This window comes from Amblyomma americanum, chromosome 8 (assembly GCF_052857255.1).
Source record: "Amblyomma americanum isolate KBUSLIRL-KWMA chromosome 8, ASM5285725v1, whole genome shotgun sequence".
Classification (NCBI taxonomy): Eukaryota; Metazoa; Arthropoda; class Arachnida; order Ixodida; family Ixodidae; genus Amblyomma; species Amblyomma americanum.
The window spans coordinates 68,942,267-68,960,770 of NC_135504.1; the positions used below are offsets into that span (position 1 = coordinate 68,942,267).

Consider the following 18,504-nt stretch of genomic DNA (forward strand, 5'->3'; position numbering starts at 1 on the left):
CAGCTTTAAGGGCTGTTGATACTTTTACTGGAAGTGTCGTCACTTACTGCCTAGTGACATCACTAACCTCTAGCCAATAGGAAAGCTCACGTCTGGTGGCGTAGCTTCCCTCCAGCCAATGGGAATGCTCCAGTCAGGTGAAGTCACTTGCCTCCAGCCAATGGGTGAATTTTATGACCCACGTCGCACTTTGCCTCAATGAGGTTTCTGATGCTGACGCATTATTGTGAGTACAGGCCGTGACGTCACTGTCAGTAAAGCCGCCCTGCGCCCAGAAGAGATGCAGTCGCGCGCGCATATCATTTTTCAAAATGACCTAGCCGGTAAAGTGGCACCACCGTCTATGCAAATATCTTATGCAGTGCTACATCTTTCATTGGCATGCCAGGAAAAAGAAGTTTTGCCTTTGGCTTAGCTAGCTTTGGCAGAAAACGTAGATGCTGCCTCTGCGTGTTCACACTAGCGGGAAAACGCGCAACACGCAACCCTTTCCAGGCGCTGCTTCACGCACGAACTCGTTTTTTCTCCCGCAGACCGGCCTGTTTCCCGCTCCGTAGAACGATCGGTGCAGGAGCTATTTCTCCCTTTCCGCAGACGAAAACGGCCAATTGGAGGCGACCGTGACATCGGGTCAGGGACCTATCGCCGGCCACAGCTGCGGGAGAACGGCGAGAATAAGACCCAGAAAGAGCGCGCTGTCTCCTCGGCTCTCGAGTACGGCGATGCAGAAGGAGCGCGTCGGTGGTGTCACGTGACTAGCACAACTGAAAAAACCGCGCAGTGTGGACGTCATCCCGCAGAGCTGCGATGGGACGCCGCTGTTAACGCAGCGCTCTTATGAGAAGTTCCCCGCTGTTGTGAGCGGGGCTTTAGACCGGCAAGATAAAGCTACCGCTGCCATGATGATCTGCATCCTCGGCAGATTAAATTTTTTTCAATAGTGCGTTTTTCACTTATTCGCCAAATTTAACAGGAGTAAATGTTAGATATTAGCCTCATATCGAAATATTCGAAGCATTCCTTGGAGTAATTACTCTAATGACATCCAACAAAGCGCAGCTACAAGTGAAAACTACACAGCTTCCCGGGAAACTTACTTTCGTAGTTTGAAGAAAAATTCATCCCGGTAGGGAGTTAGAATCCGGAGACACTACGACAACGGTGCAGTAACTCCGGTGTGGCGGAAGTTCCGGGGATACCTGTAGAGTAATTACTTCCTTATGACAAAATCTACTTCACACGTGGAGATTCCAGTAAAACATTGGACCATTCATTAGAAATTTAAATCAGGAAAAGCTATATTGTCACAACTAAGCTACGTTTAGGGCCATCACTAGCCAAGCCAATATAAAACGTCATCGTTCCTGCGTGTCCTTGGTGGGTGAAGTGCTGCGCCATTAGTCGGCCCTCTAGATATGAGTGAGAAGGTCAATAGCGCCAAGTGGGGCAGCTCTTTCCGCATAGCTCGCGGTGGCAAAACTCCGGGAGCTCTGGCCGCCACGCTGCCCCATGTCAGTGATGGCACCGTTGCTATTTGCCACCTAAAGCAGGCTTATGAAGAGCACAGGAATTCCGCCAAGCTTTTCATTGTGCATTTGGGATACGTGAGGCGTCGCCTGTCTTTTAATTCCCGCATGGTTTTTTGCCTCACAAGACTTGAAGTCAACTTTCACGTCACATCAGCCGTTTGGCTCTTTGAACCAAAACTGCAAGAGCACGAGAGAAGAACTTGAATTATAAACTATTAAACGGGACTAGACCAGCAATTTATTGTTAATAATGTTATTGCGCAGCATTAGCAAAATAAAAAAGGCAGATTTTGGATCTGCACGCTCTTAATAGAAGAGCGTAGTAGCAGAAAGAAGGGATTTGTAAAAGAACGAATACAAAATATGACGCGTGGCCGATAATAGATCCGGATTTTCTTTTCGTCCTGCCGGTGCGTGTCGGTCGTTTTTTTTTTTTTGCTTACTGAAATATATTTGATTTTTTTCGAATGTTGCAATATTTTTATGTTCGTCCTTCTTCAGTCGACGCCGCCGCAGGGGCTCAGTAGTCATGGTTCTCGGCTGCTTACGCGAAAGACGCGAAGTCAGTGCACGTTAACGAACCCCAAGTGGTCGAAATTTCCGGAGCCCTTCACTACGGCATCCCTCATAGCCTGAGTCGCTTTGGGACATTAAGCCCCCATAAAATATTCTTCAATTGCTTAAGTGATGTACTGTACTGCCACGATTTACTTACCAATGAAGTCAAAGATGCGAACAGAATTGAACAAGAAAAAAAAAACAACGAAATAATTTTTGAACACGTCAGCACAGGGATCGTGTTTAGCCTCTACTCTTTTGGTCGCTTGAACATGCCTTCTTGTCACTAGCAGGCTCCGCTCCTGAAACCAGGGACTACAAGCGTTGGTGTTTGCAGGCAATGAACCTTAATTCCAGAGGCAGCATCTACCAATGGCTAAAAGGCAAAATGAGTCAGAAAATCTTTTTAGTTGCAAAATGCAGCCGCGACCAATTACATGAGGACGGAAGTTCATTCTTTTGTTACCACCAGATTGCCCTTTTATTGTTTTGTTTTCAGAGCGTTAGCTCTACTGGTCGCCTTTCGAGCTTGCGAGTTATGCTGATTCCTTGGATAGAATACAAGCTGGCGGCCTCCCAGCGGTACCGTCGTAACCGATGTGGTTACGTAATAAAATAATATTAAACGGCGGCAGCCTGATGCCCATGCACCATAAGTCGAAATCAAACTATGTCAATGTGGTATTATATCTGTCTAACAGGCGTCAAAGTCAGGCTACTTAGTTCAGACATTCGTGTAAAATGTGTAAACTTTGTGGGCCAACCGTTTGCCGCAGAATGTTCCGGGTGGTTCAAAGTTTCAAAGTTTCAAATTTTCATGCATCATAAACATACTAGTTAAGATAGAGCCTAGCTCACGAGAGGGATAGGAACTGGCGGCCAATGTATCCCCAATTCCATTTATGTACGAATCGTCATATGAACATTGCGGCTCAACCGTTTGCCGCACAGTATTTGGGGTGGCGGCATACGATTTCGCGTTTCGTGCACACAAACTTACTGGTTAAGTTAGAGTCTATCTCGTGGCAGGGATTAGAACCGGCGACCTATGCTAGGTGTGCTACGATTGATATTCGATCACTGCCTCAGTGGCGGTTCAGTTTTTGTTTTCGAATTACAGCTGGTTATCACGGCCTTTGTTGACCAGATAGATTGTGTTCTAGCAGCGAGGGTAATGATTTCGTCAGTGTCATGGGCTTTCATGCCTCCAAGAGCGACTATATGAACTGCTGTGAATTTCCTTCAACAGCTGGCTTCAGAAAAATACGGCAACGAAGTGAGGATGTGCCTCAGCAAAGCGCTCAATCTGGAGCAAAACGATTCGTACTGCGAAGGAGAAGATAGTGTGAGTACCAGTTCTACCAGTATATACATTTCTCTTTCGTTCACGATCGGCATCCCAGTAACTGATCACTTCGAGCTTCGCATCTGAAGGCTTGCTCATGGCCCGTTTTTGGACATGCAAATATCTTATGCATATGCTATGTAGGGGTATAGCGCTTTTTGCCTATAGGCTGTCACTCATCATTCTGGGTCATGGCTTTCCCATTTGTTCTCGAGTCGCGGTGGTGCGAATGCAGATAAATTGTTTCACGAAACTAAAAATGAGAGCACAGTGCCACAGTCACACATCTTGAAGAGAAACATCCCTTGAAACAATTCGATAGCTAAGTCTGACACCACACTGACAAAGTGTTCTTTTGCAACCGGCAATACGACCTGAAGCAAATTACTTTAAGGTTTTTGCCGTGGAAAGCATTTTTTCTACGCGATATAATTTTCTTGCTTAGGATCACAAAAAGTGCATGGTTTGTCTTTAGATGAACGTCAGAAGATTATGAACATAATCGTCCAGGAATAAAATGAGTACTTCATTCTTTTCATTCATGAAATATTGAAGAAAAACGCGAAAATAACATTATTTTGCTGCTATATTTGGGGTAGAAATATTTTATGTGATTTTTTGTCTGCTTTATGAGGCATGCACCTCTGATATCAAGTTGTTTTTTTTGTGCCGTGCGCACATACCACAAAATGGTGCAAGCCTTCTTCATGACCTCAGCTCCTGGTTTAGGGCCGCTAAAACTATCCATTTTGTCACTGCATTCCACTCCCGAAAAGGCGCCTGTCAGTGATGTATTTTATTTACTGTTTTCAGGTGATGATATTTCTTATGTGCTCGCAGATCGCCCTCTTCAGAGTTGTTGTAAGTGTTCTTCTGTCCTTGGAAGTTCATTGATAGATTGCGGAGAAATTTAAGCCAAAATAACAATTTCCGTTGCATTCACCAAAGGCTAGGTGCAAGTTCTCCGTAAATATGTTCACACTTGCGAAGTTTACGAGAAGCTGTTGGTCGCTGCCTCATTTCTTCTGCGGGGGCTGTCATCAATTCGATTTATTTATCGAGGCTATCTTCTTTCTTCTTGTCTTGTGCTGCTTATCCTTCATCAGGGGCTTCTTCATAACTCACCTCATCATCATCAGCCTGAATACCGTCCACTTCGGGACAAACCTCTCCCGTAAATCTCCTGTTAACCCTGGCCTGTGCCAGCTGCGGCTGCTCTGTCCCTGCAAACTTCTTAGTCCCATCCAACTGATGCGGTACCTGATGCGCTTGCCTCATCTTCGTATCCACCCCGTTACACTAAGCGACCATCGGGTACCTCGCTTCCGCATTACATGCCCGTCGAAGGGTCTGTGCAAACCTAAATAGCGACCTCTGTACACGCGACGCGGTGCGAACGTTGTGGCGTCGTCACAACCAGACCCCCGTATTGTGAGCAAACTGAACAGCGCGGCAGGGGGCAGGCAATTTATGGTTGGAGGCGAGAGGTTGCTCGGGATGAGCAACCTTGGTCTCACAAGCCCAACCGCTGGCTCTACCTGCCATCGCAGGTCACTGTCGTTACCCGTGATTGGCACCATGTATTCCAGGCGCTTAAAAGCAGTTTGTTCTGGGTAGTCGCCCTATTCAAAGTCGGATACCGCAAATCACGATGAACTCTCTGAATCACTGCGCGCACTGAAACCTCGCCTTATTTACATCTCAGTCGTGCCTTAGTCGTACTTCCAAGTAAAGAACTGCTGTACCTTTAATGTTGTTGACACTTGCTCAACCAGGAAGATCAGTTTCATAACATCGGCTACTGTAGGCTGCATGAAGTTTTCTCACATTTATTTCGTGTAAGTTTAAAGCGCCATTCCTTTAGATTGCTTTGCTTTCGTAAAATGCTTCTCCTCTATAATGCTTCTGTATACCTACCTGATTCCTGTCGCGCTTTTATCTTTAGGCCCCTGTTCAGTGCAGTGGCTCATGCTCTATGATGTGTTTAATGACAGCTCAGAGGGTTTCAAAAGGTGACTGTGATCAAATGAAACTTTGACTGTAAGTTTTTCTCTAGTTACAGCATACTGCCGCTGAGCTTGGCAGCGACGTGATCTTTTATTTTTGACGTGAATCAGCTTTAAACTTCGCTGTCTACGTAGCCTCAGTTAAGAATATTTCTAACAGCAACACTCTATTTTCGTCGACACAAACAACCCACGCTCGTTAATACCCACCTTGCGCTTCACTAAAGAAATATTGAAACTTGCGTTACCTGTTCGCATTTTACGAACAGGTTCATAGCTTTTCAGTCGCTACTTCCGCCATAGAATGTGCGGATGAGTGTTTTTGAAAACGGATGAGTGGTTATGACGTCATCTGTTCGTCACGCGCAGCATCATTCCTGCCCACAGATTGTGCCTATCTTTCGGTTTGCTGTTCTCGCTGAATGCAAGTAGGTCCGCTCGCCATTTAAAAAGAAAGAAAATCTTAGGTTGTGGCGGAGGGAGGGACTCTAAGGAATGTCGTGTGACTGTCAAATCAAAATTCTAAAAAAAAACAATAAGCACCCCGGAGTTGCCCTTTAAGCTGAGTTCATCATGCTAATCAACTAATTTGCTGTAGAATTTTCAAATGCCGTTATCTTCCGGTTTCTTGTTGCTCTTTGCTTCACTGTACACGTGGAGGGCACGAAAATATGAATGTGTCTAGCAACGATAAATGATGTTTTTTCCCCTTCACTGGGTTGACATTGCTTTTTTCGATCGCTGCCATTGGTCTACGAAGCTAGTTTCAGGTACAAATGTGCAGTGAAATCCAGGCAGGTAATTAGAGCCTTGAGCTATGAGCAGGGACTCCCCACTGCAATTTCTGGACGGTTTGAGCCGAAGAATGCTTGTTGATAACATTTCAAATCCAAAACATGGGAAATGCCCTAATCCTGAAGACCCTGGAGCACCCACTGCATGCAGGTCTCAAAACACAGAGAAAGTTAACGGGTTTATTTTACGTAATTTTTTTTGGCTCATAAGCTGCTCAGACGTTCTTTGGCAGGTGGCTGTAGCGGGTATCAGGTGTGGAATTGGAAGCTGCATCCCTGCTTCTCTCATTGTCTATTCCCGGAGCCAGTGAAGGATTGATAGGTTTACAAGGGAACTAATCAGAACTTCAACGCGGAGTTCGCACTAACGAAAACAGTACCGGATTTTTTCATGGTTCTGAAATCAGACTCAATAATACCGAAGATCTTTGTTGCATTCTCTGCTTGGCTCATGACTTGTTTTAACTTCAAGCGCAGGGTCCTGGTGGCGCAAGCTTTCATTCAGGATGTCAGCCCGTTGCTGACCGTCGCACTCAGCGCTTAGCTTGTGACTGGCTTCAGTCAATGTTCACGCCCGATAGATGGCGATACGTGTAGCTCCCTACTTTAAACTGGAATTCGCTCTCACTTCTATCTCAACCTTCTTTCTGGTGGTGGTTTCAGCAATAAGTCGTTCTTTAGTCAGTTGACATTGCTGTGGACCGATTGGTAACACACTGTTGTCTCAAATAACCAGAACAGAATCGGTCTACTGAAGGACACGTAACAATGTGGTTTTTGCTCCTGCTCCAGCTTTCCTGTGTGGCCGTACTTCGGGTCGACAAGCCAACCGTGCTCTTGTAGGACACTCATCAGAGAGTATTATTAGACTTGTTGCAAAACTTGCGCAGTCCTAACGCATTAGCACCTTATTGCGCCTTACCTTTAGCACTTTATATTGTCGCCGTTATGCTGCTGTCGAAAATATATGTTGTCTTCTTTTTACTAGACTTTTACACGAACAGCAAAATAATTTACTTTTGCTTTTTTGTTCTTTAATTGAAGAGCGTGCCTAAGAAGTTCCCTTCCATCTTATTTCACAACGGATACGAGGTAAGTTCAATTGCCAGAATTCCTCAAAGAGTTTCCCAGACTTTCATACACAATAAACATATTTCAGCTTCATTATCCTTTTGCGCATCCAGTGCGCGATCACATATAAGAAGAAGTTGTAAAGTTTAACACCTTTGTAGACATTTTGCTATAAGTGCTTCAAATCTTTAGCAACAATACGCAGGCGTTAATAGTTAAAAAAAGAGGGCTAAGTAAGGAAGGAGTAAGACATGGAACTTGTGTTTAGTTTACGGACTCATGCACGAGAAGCTGCGAACAGCCAGGTAACGTTTCAACGAGTGAGACAGAGACGCGCTATTGAAGGTGCAGGTGCAGTGAAGACAAAACTGTCTTTCAGGCATGATTCAGGGTGTTTTCGTGCGCTCAAAGATGCAGTAACTGAGGCGTTTTCGCCACTGTTTGCCTGCATGAAAGCCGTCAACAGCGCGTAGTAACGTAGTTTCTCTAACCACTGGTTTTCCCAATTGCGCAGCTTCTTGTTGTGCTGAGATTTATGAGATATAAGCAACTCAGGCTATCATGCACCAAATACGAGGTTTAACAAGGATGCAGGTGGTGTCGAGTAGTGTTGTGCTCGTCAAAGTGTCGGCCGTCATCTTGTGCACAGACTGTGCAAAGGGTGGTCAGTATTTTATACCTACTGGGATGCAACAACGTTCATTAATATTTTCATTCAGAAATTATTATCCAGTTGACGGGAGGTGGGAGGGGCGGGGGAGGGATGTTTAGGCTCTAATAAACAGCGTACTAAAGCTGCATAGCAAAAATTCTCCACATCTTCAGAAATTAACTGTGCAATTTTCTCTCTCGCGCTGTTATATCCGCATGAAGATTCTACACTGCTTGTGGAGTATCCACTATACATTTTGTGGATCGTCCCTGTGACATACGAGGTCTTTACATGGGCTGTTGGTGCATTCAGCTATTTTCCAGTGCGCTTCAGTGCACAGGGCACCATGTTCATTGACCGACCTTGTGTACCCAGGGCTTGCGATTTTACCGCTCAAGGAAATTTACTGAGCATAAAATAAACTGTTTCTTTTTGTGACGTGGAGAACAGTTTCCTAATAACGGGCATTGGTTAAAAACGCCAAACCTCGTAACTTCCGGTTAATTCGTTTTGCGTGCTGGTGGTGGTTTAGTGCTGTTAGCGGGCGGCGGCTTTAGATCTTCCTTCATTACGGTCCGCATGTATTCATGGCGTACAGTGAGCTGTTGGCTTTAAAGCCAGTATAAGTTAGCTGAACTAAGATGTATAAAAACACAGCTTATATACCTCTTACGCCTTCCGAATAAATATCTCTTATAAACACAAAAACAGCGCAAATATGGCAAAATCATTCCTAGACTAGGTTGCCCAACGCCACGTTGAAAATAACGCATATCTGAACTACAAATGTTTGATCACCAATCCAGCTCAACACAATACAAACATGGTCATTAATCGCAGTGGGTAACGGCGATGTAGCCACAAGTGAGAGTGGTTTGGAAAGCGTTGAATCTCTTCATTCAGTCTGAATTGAATGTTTATTGAACGTAGAATCTAGAACCTCGGGGTCCCTACTGCGTAGCAGCACCGTTTGGAAGAACTAAGTATAGTTGCAGGCTTTCAGTTTAAGTTTCAGTCCTTAACACATATTAGAAAACATTGGATGGCTGCTGATTGCGCGGCTTTTGTTTGTCAGTGTAAGAAAATTACAGACATCGGCTAGTGGCTGTATACAGTTCTTTTAGGCGACTTAAAAAATGCACAAATTGCATAGCAGCCCGAATTATTCTCACGCTTCTCAGATAAACAGAAAAGATGTGCATAAACAAGTAGCCTTTGACGGTAGACCGTGCAGGAAGTCAATGCACACCGAAGCCGAGGAGCATAGGGGAATGTTTCTTTTTTAGTTTGTGGCGTTTTTCATTGATAAATTGATAGTGTAACTTTTTTATCGATCAAAGAGCATTTATTAGAAAACAGAAGAAAAAGCAAGCACATGCTGCAGGGGGATCCGAACCTAAGGCCCCTGAATCTCAATTCAATTCAATGTCTATTTTCCGGAATGTGCCTGGAGGGTCTCCTTGACTAAAAGCTGCTTATACAGCTTGACTTAGGCTTAGAAGACAGTTACATAACAGTATCAGTAGCAACATAATATATTGCCAGGTGGCGTTCGTGGCGCTCGGAAAGAAGACGACGCTCGTGGTGCTCTCGTTTTGGAAAGACGTTGAAGTTCGCCGTCTCGCCAACTGAAGGACGTGCTGCCGAGCCCTGCCTTCTAACAGGTCCTCTCTTGTCACCAACACCGTGACAAATCTGGTGGAGGTCGGATCGATCTCATGTCCCGTACCCCAACCGTTAGTCGGAGCTCCAGTCCAATTCCCGTCACGACGCCTGTTCACCGTACTCGCCGCCGGATTCGAGGCTTACCCCCCGAGCCTGTTCCATCCGGTATGTCCACGGAGCAACCTGCCTTGAGCATCCCAATGCCTGGGGCGTCGACACCCTACTTCACGCTCCAGAACCCCCGCATCCCGAAGTCCTTCCACGGCGACATCTTTGAAGACGTGGAAGACTGGTTGCAGCACTACGAGCGCGTTGCCGCATTCAACCAGTGGGATGACGCCGCCCAGCTCCGGAACGTCTACTTTAGCCTGGAGGACGGCGCTCGGATTTGGTTCGAGAACCGCGAAGATCAGCTGGTCTCTTGGAGTGAGTTCCGGCGTCGGCTCCTAGACACATACGGCAGCTCGGATCGTCGCGAACGGGCAGAACGCGCTCTGCAATCTCGCGTTCAGCTGCCCAATGAAAATGTTGCAGCGTATGTCGAGGACATGACGCGCCTTTTCAGACGCGCGGACCCTGCAATGCCCGAGGACAAAAAACTGCGCCATCTCATGCGTGGCGTCAAGGAGCAACTTTTTGCCGGCCTTGTCCGCAGCCCTCCGAAGACTGTCGCCGAGTTCCTCACTGAGTCTTCCACGATCGAGAGGGTTCTTCAGCAAAGAGCATCCGCGTACGATCGACCCGTATCCGCCGCCTCCGTTTCCAGCGAGTTACCGTTCCACGGCACCGATGCCTCCCGGATACGCGATCTCATACGGTCGATTGTGCACGAAGAAATGCGGCAGCTGTACGGGGCCCCTACCACAGCTCAAAGCTCCATGGCGACCTTTGTCCGCGAGGAGGTGCAGCAAGTGCTCCGGCCGTCCTTACCTGCCGGTGAGGCTCGTCCATCCCCTCCTCCTTTCGCGCCTGACCGTCGTCTCACCTACGCCGAAGCCCTGCAGTCCCCTGCTCCAGCACCGGCGTCCTTCGTTCCGGCTCCTGCTGAAGTGCCGGGGCCGCCTGCACCCGTGCTGCAGTACGTGGAAGCTCCCCGACCGTCCGCGCGCAAAGCCGACGTGTGGCGCACATCCGACAGACGCCCCCTATGCTTTCACTGCGGGGAACCAGGTCACCTGTATCGGCACTGCCCCTACCGCCGTCTGGGCCTCGAAGGGTTTCCCCCCGATTCTCCTCGACCCCGCTATGGCGAACGACCCAGGGCCGTCGCGGATTTTCTTGAAGACCAACGTTGGCAACAGTCTCGTCGCCAGCGGGCTCGATCCCCATCGCCCGGGAGTCGTCCTTCACCTTCTACCGCGAGTTTTTCCCGGGCGGCGCAAGGCCGGTCGCCCAGCCCACGGCGGGAAAACTGCAACCAGCGACCTTAGGGGGTGGGCTCGCTGGACGTCGTTCTGAGGGGGACCCCCCATCGCCGCGGGCACGACATGCCGACGCCTCGCGGGTTCCGAAGTCCGCGGTCACCATTCACTCCGACACAGCGACACTCCCTCGACATAACGACGCTTCGACGGTTCCGAGGTCCGCAGTACCCGTTCGCTTCGACACATCGACACTGACACATGACGGCGCCTCACCGATTCAGACGCCCGCATTCTCCGATACTTCCGACGCACTGACCCCATTAGAAAGCACACGCCACGCCGACGAACTACCGGTGGCACAGCCTGCAGACAACGACGCCTGTGCCCGATCATCCTCTCCGGAGCCTGCATCTCGTGAGCGGCTTTCCTTAGACATACCTGTGATGCTGGATGGTCGCCACGTTCGAGCGTTATTAGATACTGGTGCTGATTATTCGATTTTAAGCAGCCAGCTCGCCGCCGTCCTCAAAAAGGTTCTCACGCCATGGGCTGGCACACACGTTCGCACTGCGGGCGGTCATTTGATTGCACCTCTCGGCATGTGCACCGCCCGAGTTCAAATCCGGGAGTCCACATTTGTCGTCTGCTGTCTTGTTCTGAATAACTGTTCGCGCGACCTCATCTTAGGTGTCGACTTTCTGCGTGAATATGGGGCGATTATTGACCTACGCGATAACAAGGTCACGTTTTCAACTGAGAGTGCTGTCGCCCTCCCCAACGCGCCGCGACCAAGCCAGACACTTCGAGTTTCTACGGACACAGTCACCCTGCCGCCTCGAACTAGCGCCTTCATTACGGTTGAGTGCGAATCATTTCAAGACGGTGACGCCATCGCCGAAACCAACCTGTCATTACTGTTGACGCAAGGCGTGTGCGTGGCCCGCAGTCTGATCCATCTTCACAGTGGCCAGTCACAGGTACTTGCTACCAATTTTTCGCACGAGCATCGGCATCTTTTTCGCGGCACTTCCGTAGCCTTTATCGAACGCATCTCCGATGTTTCCGAGTGCTTCTCCTCAGAACCAGTGCAGCCTCCTTTTCCCCTCGAGAGCCTCGATGTCAACTCCGCGCTGTCAACCAGCCAACGGGAGCAGCTGTGTGCACTATTGCTCGAATTCAGACAGTGTTTCGCCTCCTCGTCGAAAGTGCGTCAAACTACCATAGCCAAGCACCACATCGTGACGTACGATGACGTACACCCGATCCGTCAACACCCCTATCGGGTATCGTCTACAGAGCGCGAAGTCATTAAGTCCCAAGTTAAGGAGATGCTCGAAGATGACGTTATTCAGCCTTCCAACAGCCCATGGTCCTCGCCGGTCGTCCTCGTTAAAAAGAAAGACGGCACCCTCCGTTTCTGCGTCGATTACCGGAAGCTGAATGCAGTCACGAAGAAGGACGTTTACCCATTGCCACGTATTGACGACTCTCTCGACCGCCTTCGGCGCGCTCGTTATTTTTCGTCCATCGACCTAAAAAGTGGCTACTGGCAAATTGAGGTCGATGAGCGGGATCGTGAGAAGACGGCCTTTGTCACTCCCGACGGCCTTTATGAATTTAAAGTTCTACCTTTCGGTCTTTGTTCTGCGCCTGCCACATTTCAGCGGATGATGGACACTGTCCTTTCTGGTCTTAAATGGCAGTGTTGCCTAGTCTATCTCGACGACGTGGTGGTTTTCGCCGACTCATTTAGTCAACACCTTGATCGCCTGCGGACGGTCCTCGAAGCCCTTCGTTCAGCTAACCTGACATTGAAGCCCCAAAAATGCCACTTCGGTTACCAGGAGCTGAAATTTCTCGGCCATGTCGTCAGCGCCGCCGGCGTGAAGCCCGACCCCGACAAGCTGGCCGCGGTTGCGGAATTTCCACTGCCACGTGACAAGAAAGCTGTTCGGCGCTTCCTAGGGCTCTGCAGTTACTATCGGCGTTTTATCGAAAATTTCGCTGACCTCGCAGAACCGCTGACTCGCCTAACCCGTGACACCACACCTTTTGTTTGGTCCCACGAGCAAGAAATGGCTTTCGCCGAGCTCCGCCTGCGACTTCAAACGCCGCCCGTTCTTGCCCATTTTGATGAGCGAGGTGACACTGAGATACACACCGACGCCAGCAACATCGGCCTCGGCGCGGTACTCGTGCAACGCCAGGATGGCGTCGAACGAGTCATCGCTTATGCAAGCCGCGCTCTGTCACGCGCAGAGATGAACTATTCGACGACAGAAAAAGAATGCCTCGCCATTATTTGGGCTGCTGCGAAATTTCGCCCCTTTCTTTATGGACGCCCTTTCAAAGTGGTCACGGACCACCACTCCTTGTGTTGGTTGACCAACCTGCGTGACCCGTCTGGACGCCTGGCGCGATGGAGCCTTCGCCTGCAGGAGTTTGACCTCACCATTGTTTATAAGTCCGGACATAAGCATGAAGACGCCGACACCCTCTCTCGTGCGCCTGTCGAACTCGTAACCCCCGACACGGACGACGACATCAGTTTCCTTGGGGCTATCAATTCTTCTGATTTCTCAACCCAACAACGCGCCGATCCAGTGCTACGACCCCTCATCGATTATTTGGAAGGCCAGCCAGCCACCGTTCCTAAATGTTTTTCTCGACACCTGTCGTCGTTTTCCCTGCAACGAGGCGTGCTCTATAAGAAGAACCCTGGTTCCAGTTCGCGCGCGTATCTCCTCGTCGTGCCGACAACACTTCAGGAGGAAATACTTTCTGCTTGCCATGACGAACCAACCTCTGGCCATTTAGGATACTCTCGCACGCTTTCCAGAATCCGCCAGCTGTTCTACTGGCCCAAACTCGCCACTGTTGTCAAACGCTATGTGCAGAGCTGTCGGCAATGTCAGCGCCGTAAGGCCCCGACCGCCAAGCCTCCGGGACTCCTCCAACCTATTGCACCACCACGCGCCCCATTCGATCAGGTCAGCATTGACCTTCTCGGTCCGTTCCCTTTGTCCTCGGGTGGCAACCGGTACATCATCATTGCCACAGACTACCTCACTCGATACGCCGAGGCTAAAGCCTTACCCCGTGGCACAGCGTCCGAGGTTGCGGATTTCTTCGTGCATCAGATCGTACTTCGGCACGGCGCCCCGACCTACGTCATTACCGACCGAGGAACCTCATTTACTTCCCAGATGATGGCCGAAATTTTTCAGCTAAGCGGGACGACCCACCGGAAAACTACTGCTTACCACCCGCAGGCAAATGGGCTGACAGAGCGGCTTAATAAGACTATGGCGGACATGCTGGCGATGTACGTCGATGTACAACACAGGAATTGGGATACGATCCTACCGTACGTGACATTCGCCTACAACACAGCAGTTCAAGAGACGACCCGTTTCACACCGTTCCGCCTCCTCTACGGCAGGGAGGTTCAGACGATGCTCGACGCAATGCTCCCTTGCGCAACCGATGACCATCTTTCTGCTGACGCTGAGGAGTTTACCCACGAAGCCGAGCAGGCTCGTCAGCTAGCCCGTATTCACATCACCCAGCAACAAGACAAAGACTCGCGGCGATACAACCTCCGGCACAGACAAGTCTCCTACCATCCCGGCGACCAGGTTTGGGTATGGATACCTGTTCGACGACGCGGCTTGTCCGAAAAACTCATTTGCCGCTATTTCGGTCCCTACAAAGTCTTGCGGCGCGTCAGCGACGTTAATTACGAGGTAGAACCGGACGCTGAACTTTCCCAGCAGAGAACCCGTCGAAAGCCCCGTCCAGAGATCGTCCATGTTTTGCGCCTGAAGCCGTATTTGGCACGGTGACCCACCCAGAATCTTCGTGCCTCTCTTGTGTGATTAATTGTGCTTGTGTGTGCTTGTGTGTGTGCTTGTGTTCGCGCGCTCTTCTGCGCGTGTTTTTTTTTTAAGAGGGGAGGAATGTCAGGTGGCGTTCGTGGCGCTCGGAAAGAAGACGACGCTCGTGGTGCTCTCGTTTTGGAAAGACGTTGAAGTTCGCCGTCTCGCCAACTGAAGGACGTGCTGCCGAGCCCTGCCTTCTAACAGGTCCTCTCTTGTCACCAACACCGTGACAATATTTACAACAGACATGTAACCTCTAATTTGCAACCGTAAATACAAGTTTTATACATGATTCTGAGCACTGAAGTTATAGCAGATAAATAACGTAAGTAAATGATCATACGTCAAGAAACACATTTCAAGAAGGTGGCTACCACATTGTACAATCAATTTGAAGAAATGAAGTACAAGAACAAGAAGAAAGAAAACATAAAGTGTTACAAAACAAAGTTTTACAAGAACATAAAAAATAAAAAAATATCGCGTCCGGCGCTCTCTCAACCAAACTACAGCGGCGGATATCCAATTTTCTGTTTTTAGGGGTGTTTATACCTCGTGTAACCTAACAGAGGGCCACCCTCGTCTATAGCGGCGGACATTCGACGTCCTGTATTACCGCGAGTGTCACGTGAAATGTGATCGAGTGGTGAGAGCGACAGCCGGAGAAGAGCCCTGTTATGCTACCTATGACACCCCGACTGCCAGAATCAAGTCCCGCGTTAAGCTGTTAAGCAGACAAGGGAAGGGCATTGAGGGGCTGGTTATGGCATACAGCGAAGGAAGCCAACAGTCACTGGAGCCAAGGTGCACAGCATAGGAGAATGGTTTTTTTTTTTCTGGTGGTGTTTGTCGATGAGAGATTAATAGTGTGGCGTAACAACGATGAATCGACAAACAGGCACGCCACAGGGATATACAAACATTGTTTACTATGTCTCGCCTAATATGTTTTGAAATTTTTAAATCTATGTTTTTTAGGTGGCATACCGATTTTTCGGAAAATAGCATCGTCAGTGGTGTTGCGAAAAGAAATATAGTTAGTAATAGTAATAAATACTTTTTTGGGGGGACAGAAAAAATAGGGCACAGAGGTGGAAGAGATATAGGTTTGGAGTTTCTGTAGTCGGCCTTCCCCTATTCCGTGATCCAGTTGGCCTCTGCCACCAGCTTGGCCTTAGTCACCAGTATAAGCGGCGTGCTGCTAACTGTGCATTAGGCTGGCTAACTAATATTTAGTAGCTTACTTTTTAACTATTACCGTTAGTCTCCTTATTAACTCAGAGGCGGGCAGCCCGCCGTAAGTAATATTGTACGAGTTCTTACTAATTTCAATACCTCAGTTACTCTCGGCGCTGTGGCGCTGCAAATTTTTACCCATTTTGACGACTTACGTGCACTAGACATGATGCTTAGCCTGCAAGATTTCCGAAAGCGCGGGTTTTTTTTTTCTCGTGATGTAAACAAAATTTCTTGAGCCTCCATGCCGAGGTTAGCATAATTTTTGAAATTCGAAAACACGATGGGGATACTAATTACGTTGGGCTACACCCCTCTCAATTAACAAGGGAACTAGCAATTTTAGTTGAAAATGGTAATATAAATTAGTAAACCAGTCTTCTATTTAGCACTTCCTAACTGTATTCGGATGCACTAGAGCGCTGATAATGCTATGCCGCAGAAAGAGTTGATTAGCCTAAAAATCATTTCTTTTAAATTCCAGAACATCATAGATGAAGCACTCAGTATGAGCACCTAGTTTCGATCGGTAGGTTGACGAACAATTGGCTGGTATGCAGGTAGGTGGAAGGAGAGATACATAGCACGAACACTGGGGTGTTCTTTCGTACAACAGGTTAGCATATTTCTTTGCAAATCTGATGCAGTTTTGTCTTGCTTCTAGATTGCCTAATTTAACCTACATTCGAATGCAGCACTGTGTGAAGCAGAACATGGGATTCAAGCTAGGTGGCGGCCTGAGTTACGGCATGGTCATGCCCGACGAAACAGGACCGGAAGAACCAAGCGAAACAGATTTACCAGATGAACCAGACGAGCCACACGAACAACCAGATAAGCCTACGGGTGGTGGTGAAAGGAGACCGAAAAAGAATAGGCCTATGGGTGATACCGACGATAGGTAAGGATTATACTGTGCTCGACCAATTGTGCGCGAAGGTGTCGGCAGGCTGGGAGTGTGGCATTGCATGTTTGTAGCGAGTAATACAAACAACTCGACTTGCTACCGACTCAGGTGGATCGCCGACGAAGGGTCAGTGATAGCAGAATAGACAGCAGCAGCGCTTGTCACGTTCTAATGGTGGTTTTGATGCTGATTTTTTAGAGATCGACATCAGTTAGCAGCACCCGTAAATTACCAAAGAACTGATATTGACGTGAATCGAGAGGTTTTATCGAATGACGCTTTTCTTTAAAGGAACCCTGGAATTATTTTCATAGGCATATTCTAGAGCGATAGATCTATAGAGGCGGTGTTTGTGAGTATTCAAGTCAAAGGAAAGCGCTTCGTCGACACTAAAGTTTAAAAATAAACTTTGCAAATCATAGCTCGTAGAAGCTCGCCACTGATTACGTCGACACACCTCACAGCGCGTCCCCCAACCTGATGACGTCAGTGGGCAGAAAAGCCAATCTTCTAGCTCGCTCCATCTGCCCACTGACGTCATCGTGGCAGGGGACGCGCAGTGAGGTGTGTCGGCCATATCCGTTGCACGCTACTGCGAGCAGCGATTGTTTAAAATTATTTATAAATTATAGGGTGCACGAAAAGCTTTCTAATTTTATTCGAATACCCACAAAGACCACCTGTACAGATCTTTTCCGCTAGAAAATGCCCATCGAAAATATTTTAGGGTCCCTTTAAGGTGTCTTCTCCATTGTGGAATTCCATGCGCCACAGCTTCGTGGAAATTCAGGGCGGCATGCTTTGCGGGCACTAAACCCTTAAAGTCAGTATTTCTGAAACCACGCTGTGGCCATCAACCAAAGATGTCAGTGGGAGGAACATGGAGGCGCTCTCACTCCACATCGGAAGTTCAAACCAAAACGGCTAGCAAGAAACGCAGTAGTGGTTTCCTATGTACTCCAGCGCACCGGGAAAAACAGAGTGGTCATATTTCGAAGGTCGGATGGCGCCAACTAGCTACCCAGCATCTCTCAGTGGCCAAAACAAGACCGTGAGTATTCTAACGAAGTAAAGCACAGCGCTTGCTGCTAACTAGAAGAAAGATGAACTCTACTTGATGCTGCGAGAAATTAGGTACGACTGGTTTAAATTCACAGCGTAGGTTGGTACATATTTAGAGTTTGTGTACATAAAACTTGCGGAAAAAACGAAATAGTGTCGTGGCCTATGCAAGGCGGGAGGGTGTCCACTTTTTTTTTTTTAAATACGGAGGCAGTGGTACGTGAACTGATACCTGGAGCTTTTGGCTGGCGGCGAATGTGATATTCGGGTTCTGTTCTCAAGCTTGCCGTCGTGATAGCAAGGTTGTAACGAGCGAAATATACAGGAGCACCCAGTCTAACTTTTTTGGATGACCGCAGCCGTGGCCAAGTGCTTGCTAATCTGCCTCGCATGCGGGAGGAGCGGGATTCCATCCCCAGTGCGAGCGGTCACGC

At 48.4% G+C, this 18,504-nt stretch overlaps 1 protein-coding gene across 1 annotated transcript in view; it reads left to right on the forward strand.

The window, feature by feature from the left end:
* LOC144101866 (uncharacterized) overlaps nt 1-18,504 on the forward strand; it is a 38,523-nt gene that overhangs the window by 11,407 nt on the left and 8,612 nt on the right. The window contains exons 4-7 of the mRNA XM_077635088.1: nt 3,337-3,432; nt 4,246-4,293; nt 7,277-7,324; nt 16,797-17,002. Of these exons, the coding sequence (XP_077491214.1) occupies nt 3,337-3,432; nt 4,246-4,293; nt 7,277-7,324; nt 16,797-17,002 (398 nt within the window). The remainder of the gene's footprint in view (nt 1-3,336; nt 3,433-4,245; nt 4,294-7,276; nt 7,325-16,796; nt 17,003-18,504) is intronic.